This window comes from Amphiprion ocellaris, chromosome 17 (assembly GCF_022539595.1).
Source record: "Amphiprion ocellaris isolate individual 3 ecotype Okinawa chromosome 17, ASM2253959v1, whole genome shotgun sequence".
In the NCBI taxonomy this organism is placed as follows: Eukaryota; Metazoa; Chordata; class Actinopteri; family Pomacentridae; genus Amphiprion; species Amphiprion ocellaris.
The window spans coordinates 32,286,862-32,296,289 of NC_072782.1; the positions used below are offsets into that span (position 1 = coordinate 32,286,862).

General features: G+C 39.9%; 1 protein-coding gene across 2 annotated transcripts; it reads left to right on the plus strand.

The window, feature by feature from the left end:
* Positions 1-813: 813 nt before the first annotated feature.
* Positions 814-9,428, plus strand: LOC129350900 (uncharacterized). Of its 2 annotated transcripts, XR_008604479.1 has the most exons (4): positions 814-1,841; positions 6,046-6,171; positions 7,269-7,314; positions 7,497-9,428. XR_008604479.1 is itself a non-coding variant. In XM_055019031.1 (2 exons), exon 2 carries the CDS (start codon positions 4,464-4,466, stop codon positions 5,382-5,384), a length of 921 nt encoding a protein of 306 aa, XP_054875006.1. In that variant the 5' UTR covers positions 814-1,841; positions 3,374-4,463; the 3' UTR covers positions 5,385-6,020. The 2 variants fall into 2 exon arrangements, 1 of the variants encoding a protein (XP_054875006.1); XM_055019031.1 differs by lacking the exons at positions 6,046-6,171; positions 7,269-7,314; positions 7,497-9,428 and adding an exon at positions 3,374-6,020.

Sequence of the window (9,428 nt, forward strand, 5' to 3'; positions counted from 1 at the left end):
ACGTCTTTAGTGTCCAGTTTCCCAGTGAAATTATGTTTTCTTATCCATCTTATGCTTATCTGGCCTGCTCTAGGGAGGCTTTTCTCCATGAACAGACTGTCCTTGGATAAGGGTTGTGATGATTTACTCCCCATGTTCTCTGTCTATGTCAGAACACTCCAAGTTTAAAACTATTGCTTCTGCTATTTCTAGGTTAATTTCTCCGTAATTTACTGTTACTCCACCGCTCTCATGAAATGTTCCACCTTGTGAATCAACTAGTAGAGAGTTTATTGACGGAGGAGTCCAGAAATATTTAGTTTTTATTTCTCCGTCTTTAGATACAAAATGGATAATTACCAAACTCTTTTAATTTTACACTATGAGGGTTCCTCTAAGGATGTCACAAACATGAGGTGAAATTGAGTGAAGTTCCTCCACCAAGCTTCTACAGTAACTAATTTACTGCGGGCAGAGCTTACTCAAAACACCGTTTGTACGTGATCCTTATTGGATAAAATAAAAAATTGAGATCGCAAACTCACTAGAGTTTTTTAATGAGCGTTTCTCAAAACACAGAACACAAACAGACTCATTCACTCCTATTTACCGCTGACTGGGTATTTTGTAACAGTACTGACTGACTGTTCTGTAGCTACTTATCTGGGACTTTTGCACTCATTCACTAAGAACTTTTGTGCTCATCCAAGGGACTTTTGGACTCATCCATTATGGACTTTTGTCCTCATCCAGACTAGTCTTTTCTGGGACTTTTGCACTCATTCCTAAGGAACTTTTGTGCAAAAGTCCCAGAAAAGACTAGTCTGGATGAGGACAAAAGTCCATAATGGATGAGTCCAAAGTAAATGGAATAATGAAGAAGGAGGATCACCTCCACATTCTTCAGGAAAACCTAAAACCATCAGCAGAAGGTTGATCTTGGACACAGTTGGATGTTTCAACCAGACAATGAGCCCAAACACACATCAGATGTGGTAAAGAAATGGTTCCATCAGACTAGAATGAAGGTTCTAGACTGGTCTCCCCAAAGTCCTGACTTAGACCCATCAAGACCCTGAAGAAACAAGTCCGAAAGACTACAGATTTGTCGTCGTTCTCTCTGACTTGATTCAATTAAATTGATAGTATAATGATACTGCCACCTCCATGCTTGATGGTAGGTTTAGAGTTCAGAGGAGACAAAGATAAACCAGAAGCTTGTGGACGGAAACCAAACATTTTTATTTTATTTATGTGTCTCTTTGTGGTTGATTTGTTTCTTTTTGTGGTCATTTTGCGTCACTATTGTTGTTTTGTGTCTCTTAGTGGTTGTTTTTGTCTTTTTGTATTTTTTTTGTGTCTGTATTGTTGTTTCACATCTCTTTGTTGTTGTTTTGTGTCTCTTTGTGGTTGTTTTGCATCTCTATTGTTGTTGTTTTGTGTCTCTTTGTGGTTGTTTTGTGTCTCTATTGTTGTTGTTTTGTGTCTCTTTGTGGTTGTTTTGTGTCTCTATTGTTGTTTTGTGTCTCTATTGTTGTTGTTTTGTGTCTCTACGTTATCCTCGGGGTGTGATGATGTCGGATTTCGTCTTGTTGGTTGTTTTCCTGCTGATTAAACGTCTTTCTGCTCTTTATTCTTAGTAAACGGAGGCTGAGTTTGACCCTCTGACTCTCTAAAGGTCCTGATATTTATCACACATTTCACTTTGTGTTTTCTGAGCTGCTGCTGGAGGGAAAAGAGAAGCAGTTAATAACCCGACCTGACCGGAGTTCAGAAAAACAACGAAGACGCTTTGGTTCGACTTCTAACCAGCGACTGCATGATCCAAACATCCTGAAGCAGAGAAACACTCCAGAGATCAGGTAGTCGGACAAACAAACTCCCTCTAGAGTCGTTTATAGAGCCGTAAAACCAGGAACTTCATAACGGCTCAAATAAACACCAGCTTACTGAGTTATACTTTACATTTTGATGTAGTTTTGTGTCTTATTTTGGTTATTTTCTGTCGTTTTGATGCTGTTTTATGTTCTATTGTGATCATTTTCTGTCATTTTGTGTTTTTTCATGTCTCATTTTGGTCATTTTGATGTAGTTTTGCATCTGATTTTGATAATTTTCTGTCATTTTGATACAGTTTTGTGTTGAATTTTGGTTAGTTTCTGACATTTTTATGCTGTTTTGTGTCTAATTTGGGTTGTTTTCTGTCATTTTGTGGTTATTTTGTGTCTAATTTTGATCATTTTTTTATCACTTTGATGCTGTTTTGTGTTCTACTCTGATCATTTTCTGTCATTTTGTGGGTTTTTTTTTGTCTCATTCTGGTCATTTTGATGTTTTTTTTACATCTTATTTTGACAATTTTCTGTTGTTTTGATACTGTTTTGTGTCTTATTTTGGTTATTTTCCATAGTTGTGTGTTTTTTATTTCTTATTATCGTTCTTTTCTGTCATTTTGATGTTGTTTTGTGTCAAATTTTTGTTATTTTCTGTAATTGTGTGTTTTTTATGCCTCATTATGGTTATTTTCTGTAATTTTATGGTTGTTTTGTGAATTTTAAAAAGTTTTCTGTCATTTTGATGCAGTTTTTTGTCTTATTTTGGTCATTTTTTGTCATCTTGTGGTTGTTCATGTCTGAATTTAGTCATTTTTGTGTTTTTTCTTGCCTGATTTGGTAATTTTCTGTCATTTTATGTCTACTTTTGGTAATTTTGTGCCTCATTTTAGTCCTTTCCAATCTGTTTGTTGTAGTTTCCTATTTCTTTAATATGTTTTTTTGCTTTGTCTCACTTTTCTGATAATTTTCTGCCATTTCGTGGTTGTTTAGTGTATAATTTTGGTTGTTTTATGTCTCTTTGTTGTTGTTTTCCATTTGCTTTTTGTCACATTGTGGTCATTTAGTGTCTTATTTTGGTCATTTTCTGACATTTTGTGGTTCATTATGTCGAATTTTGGTCAATTTTAGTCATTTTTGTGGTTTTGTGTCTAATTTAGGTAATTTTCTGATATTTTATGTCTAATTTTGGTAATTTACTGTCATTTTATGTCTAATTTTAGTAATTTTCTGTCATTCTTTGATTGTTTTGTGCCGCATATTTACCAGTTTCTGTCTCTTTTTTGCTGTTTTTCATCTCTTTATTGTCATTTTTCTTGTCTCTGTTGTCTTTTGTCACTCTGAGGTAATGTTCTCTCATTTTTGTTCATTTTCCATCTTATAATGGTTGTTTTTTGTCTCTTTTTGATCATTTCTTGCCTCTTTTATAATATTTTTCAGGTGAATAAGGACTGAGCCTTGTTAGTCTGATCAATCATCCATTGTTTCATTAATTCTGACAGGAAGACAAAGTAAAAATTAACTCTAAAGCAGATTTCATGCTGAAGCAGATCTTTTTACAGAACTCGGGTGAATCTGCAGTCAGAGGAGGCGACAGGAAGAAAGAAGCTGAAATAAAAAATTAAAGCTGCAAGCAGCGTTGGACGGGTCCTCGCATCCATGCTCGTCGTCGAATCCACGCACGTCCACCAGGTGGCGCTGCGACCGAGAGTGTATATTGGCCTGTGGATGTGATCAGGGTCGGACTCTGATCACACATACAAAATTTCAAGCAGATCGGACCATGTCCAGGCCAGTTATACAGCACTTCCCTCCATCCACCAGGTGGCGCTATGACTGTGGCTGTATTTCAGCATGTGAATGTCATCAGGGCGGGACTCTGATCATACATGTAAAGTTTGAGGCAGATTAGAGTATGTTTAGGGCAGTTACACAGCAGTTGATGTGTCATGTCGAAGCATCAAAGTTTGGGAGCCTGCCATGGCCACGCCCTCAGACTTTTGCGGAGCATTTTGATAACTTTTGATCACCCATGCCTGGAGTACATCCTGGCTGAATTTCATATCTGTCGGTGTTACCCTGTTTGAGTTGATAGCTTTTCAAAATGTCTAAAAATGACCCAAAATTGAAGGTTGGTGTTAAATTCTAGAAAGAAGAAGAAGATTAAAGAAAGAAAATACATAAAAAAGAAGCAATTAAATAAATGGGAAAAAGTTAAGACAATTAAACTTTTATAAAGTATGGGGGGAAAAAAGATGTAAGAAATTAAAGAATTGTATTTAATAAATAAACAGGAAATTTGTAAATAAGTGTTGTAGTCTTTTGCAGTTAATTGATGGATAGGCGTAGTGAGAGACAGCCAGACAACGGGGTAGAAATAAGAATGAGAACAACTAATATAGCACGGGGTTGCGAGCGGGAATCGAACCAGGGCCTCAGCATTGAGGACCAACTACATGCGTCAGTGGCTTAACCCGCAGAGCTATATGATCACACATGTTAGCTGTCAGCAAAGGTGTATCAATCCAATAGAAAGTCTAGGGGTAGGGTTCGGGTTACAGAGGAAGGTCCTGACAGTAGCAATGTACCAAAAACATGGATATAACATTATACATTTTTTCATAATTAGGACCAATACTGTTCACATTATACATGCTTCCCTTAGGCAACATTATTAGGAAGCACTGTATTAATTTCCATTGTTATGCTGACGACACTCAATTGTATTTATCTATGAAGCCAAATGAAACTAATCAGCTAGCTAGACTGCAAGATTGTCTTAAGGACATAAAGACCTGGATGACCTATAATTTCTTACTACTAAATTCAGACAAGACTGAAGTCATTGTATTTGGCCCCAAACATCTTAGAGAATTGCTTTCAAAGCATATAGCTACTCTGGATGGCATTACATTGGCCTCCAGTACTACTGTGAGGAACCTTGGTGTTATCTTTGACCAGGACATGTCCTTTAACTCGCACATAAAACAAATCTGTAGGACTTCCTTTTTCCACCTGAGAAATACTGTGAAAATCAGGAACATCCTGTCTCAGAGTGATGCAGAAAAACTAGTCCATGCATTTGTTACTTCTAGGCTTGACTACTGTAATTCCTTATTATCAGGTTGTCCCAATAGCTCTCTGAAATATCTACAGCTGATCCAAAACGCTGCAGCCAGAGTACTGACGGGAGTTAGCAAGAGAGATCATATTTCTCCTATACTGGATTCTCTTCATTGGCTTCCTGTTAAATCTAGAATAGAATTCAAAATCCTTCTTCTGACATATAAAGCTCTTAACAACCAATCTCCATCATATCTTAAAGACCTGATAGTACCATATTATCCTAGCAGAACTCTTCGCTCTCAGACTGCAGGCTTACTTGTTGTTCCTAGAATCTCTAAAAGTAGAATGGGAGGCAGAGCCTTCAGTTATCAGCTCCTCTCCTGTGGAACCAGCTCCCAGTTTGGGTTCGGGAGGCGGACACCCTCTCTATTTTTAAGACCAGGCTTAAAACCTTCCTTTTCGACAAAGCTTATAGTTAGGGCTGACTGGGGGACCCTGACGGGGTGAGCTGGTGTTTTCATTTGCACAACTGACTTCCCCTCTTGACGTCCCTTTAGTTTGCCCCTAGTTATGCTGCTATAGGCCTAGGCTGCTGGGGAACCTCTCTTGATGCACTGAGCCCTTCTCTAACTACCTATGTATTTACTATATATACCATTATTGCATTACATTCACTCTGTTTCTTTCTGTGTCCTTTCTCCGAGTGTCCCTGGTCCCAGAGCTGGATGCTGGATGCTTCAGATGTGTGGCTGTGTTTTATGGTCCTTGTGTCCCACCCCCCACCTCTCTATCTCTACCCCTCTATCTCTACCTCTACCCCTCTATCTCTACCTTTCTACCTCTTCTGTCCCTCTCAACCCGCCCGGCCAGCAGGCAGATGGTTCCCCCCACATTAGAGCCGGGTTCTGCTCGAGGTTTTTTTCCCTGTTAAAAGGGTGTTTTCCTTGCCACTGTCGCCTTTTGGCTTGCTCTGGGGGTCAGGCATATGGGTTCTGTAAAGCGTCTCGAGACAATTTGACTGTAATTGGCGCTATATAAATAAAATTGAATTGAAAATTGAATTGAACTGAGAGCTCTCAGCAGTTTTCTACCCATTTAAGAACAGGACAAACCGAACAAGCTGTTGTATCGATTTGTCCACGATTTCCTCTCATGTGTCCATTTTAAGGAGTTTGCAGTCAACCAAGGCCGACTCAGAATCACTCCCACCGGGAAGATCTGTGAAGGAAGGTCCACCCGGCTGGTCCAGAAGCTCCGGTCCAGCAGAGCAGCGTCAGGATGGAGACGTAACCGGGTGAGTTAACTAGAGAGGCGACACATTCACATAGAAAATCCAACAATTCCTTCTGTTTTTACAGTTTGTGACTCTGGTAAATGGTGTCATTTTTCAAAGCTGGTGGGTTTTGGGCTTCACAGATTGAACCTAAATGCTTTTCTTAAACAAACTGCTGAGCTGCTGCACAGTGAAATGTTTGAGTGGAGCTCAGGATGAAAGCATCAGAGCTGTTTTACATGTTTTTATGTTCAGCTAATATCATTTCCTCTGGACAATGTTTGTGGTGTTAGAAGTGGACGTTTGTAGGGAGTTTTCAGTTGTGATACTTAAATGCATAAATATTTGCAGTGGTGGTTTCACTGCAAGCATCTACTGATGTCACCAGTGAAGTAAATAAAAACAGCATTTGTTGAACTTTATGCCTCTCAGTGTCTGCAGTTAGTTTAGCTGAATCAATGCAAAGATATTTCTATTTTTCTACATGACAGGAATGTCAGTGAAATCCAAATGCTAAGAATAAACAAGTGATCTGCCTGGTCACAGATCCCACTTTAATCCAAAATAAAGACTTTGCAAGGAAATGAACTTGAAATATGAGCCACCAGTAAAAGTTGTGATCAGACAGAAGGGCCTGTATTTTATCTTTGGACAAGTTTAACATGTAAGTTTGTGCAGCTGATCAGTGGTGAGGCCTGTGGATGACTGGAGATGTGTGTGGACACTTAGACGAAGCAGCAAATGTGTTGAAAATGAGTTGTCTTCTCAGAGTCTTGAAGATGTTTTGTCAGAGCTAAGAAAGAAGTAAGAGATCCTGCAGGTGATTGTTGAGTGGTGTTGAGGAATTTGAATGTAGAGGAATAGCAAAGACATTTTGAAGATATTTAAGCCATAAGTTGTATTTTATTTGTTTGCTGTTCTCTCCCATTTGTAGTGAAGAGAAGTGATTTGACATGAAGAATGTGATTTGTGTGGCTTTGAAATTGTGTTAAAATGTAAAAATGAGTGATGAGGAGAAGTGTGACTTTTTAGTATTGTGTTTTTTAGCGTGTTCTTTAAAAGTTGTAGGTAGATTATCTTCTTTTTTTGATTTTGTGGATTGTTTTTTTTTCTTTCAGTGTTGATGTCACCGCCTTGACGAATAGAAGAAAAGCCTGTATTTGGGTATGTAGGACTGGTAGTCCAGAGGTAGTGGTGGTGGTTTGGAACCTGGAGAGTGCAGGTTTGATCCCCCACCCTGCTCAAGCTTTTTTTTTTACATTTGGGCAAAATTGTAAAAAAAGACCGTGCCTTCGTGCCTTCGTGCCTTGCTTATGGGTAAATCTCCTTGTTTTCCTTTTTCCCAGATCCATCTTTGAAGTCCAGTCCACTCCACTCCAGTCCAGTGACACTCCACACCACAGCGGGGATTCGAACCGTGACCGTCCACATGACAGACACACACCCTCTGTGTGAGCTATCTGTCACACAAGGTCCCTGGTGGAGTTTGTTGTAATGATGGTTGCAAGAGGTTGTCATGCAGCCAAAGTGTAAAAAGAGCCTTGAGCTGGATTCCAACCAAGGACCTCCTGGATGAGAGGCAGATAACTTACCACTGCGCTATCCTTCCTACTGGGTGTAGCTGTTAGTTTTCGTAAATGATGGTACACAAAAGTATTAAGGAAGTGAAGATAATAAAGGTACTAAGGTACCGGGGAGGCAAAAAACTTACCTCTACACCACCTGTCCTACAAGATGTTGCTCTAACTTTGCTTAAATGATGCTATCAATTAGTACTGGCGCAACCAAACGACAAATAAAAGGTGTGAGTGGAGATCTGAATCATGTGAGGTTTGTTTCTGAGACTGAATACACCTGATCTCATCTGATCTGCAAAGCTAAGCAGGGTTGGGCCTGGTTAGTATTTGGATGGGAGACTACCTGGGAATACCAGGTGCTGTAAGCTTTTTACTTCTCCTCACAACCTGAACAACACACTGCTAGCGACAGCTATCAACTACAACCTCTTGGTTTCTTTATTATACACTCTATGAGGTGGATAAGCTGCAGCTCATGCTGATTTATTGCTGCTTCTGGTTGGAGCCAAAGAACAAAGGCTTCACCTGTTGGAGCAGCTGATGTCCTGCAGCCTCTTCACCACAGAAAGCCTCTGACAGCTTCAGTTCTTTACACTCTGACTGCAAGACACCAATCACATAGGAACATATACATGTGTGGAACAAAGAGCTGAGCTGACACTCAACATATGTTTGAGCATTTATTGATAAAGACATTCAAACATGTCTAGAGATAGAACACCAACGCACGGTGTAAGAAAGGTCAGAACAGACTTCACCTGCTCAGGAAACTGAGGTCCTTCGGGGTGCAGGGAGCAATTCTGAGGACCTTTTATGGTTGTGTGGTGGTATCAGCCATCCTGTATGGACTGGTCTGCTGGAGCAGCAGCATCACGGCTGCAGACAGGAAGAGACTAAAGAAACTGGTTAAGAAAGCAAGCTCTGTCCTGGGCTGGTGTTAGACAGGAGGATGATGACAAAGCTGTTGTCTATCATGGAGGACATCTCCCACCCCCTGCAGGAAACAGGACCATTACCGGCAGCTCCTTCAGGGACAGACTGCTTCACCCACGATGTTTGAAGGAGGTCCTTCCTTCCTGCAGCAGTCAGACTGTGTTCAATCAAGCCTGCTCCCAGTAGTTCAGATCACCCATGAAGTAACTGCAATAAAATGTAAATAAGTCAATATGTGCAATTTCACAGGGTTTTTTTTTTTTTTTTTTTAAACAAGCATTTCTATTTCTTCTCTAAGGAGAAAGCATCTATTTATATCTGTGCACTGAGTGCTGCTTTTTTTTTTTTTTTTTAACTTTTTTTCCTATCTGCTACTGCCACACTGAAAATTTCCCCACTGCAGGATCTACCTATCCATCCATCTATCTATGGTCCATCTACCTCCCTACCTATCTATCCATCCATCCATCCATCCATCCATCCATCCATCCATCCATCCATCCATCCATCCATCCATCTATCCATCCATCCATCCATCCATCCATCTCTCTCACAGATGTGGGGGTTGATTCACCTGTTCTCAATCACCTTAATCCACGAAGGCCCGGTTCTTCATTCTTCCGCTCTCTGCCAGACCACAGACTTTGAAACCAGAACCTTTCTCCTACAATTAGTCTGGTTTCCCCTTTTTGTTTTCACCTTGGTTTAGTTATCCTTTCTGTGTTGGTTTTAGTTTCATTCGTTAAATAAACTCCTTGTAATCTTTGA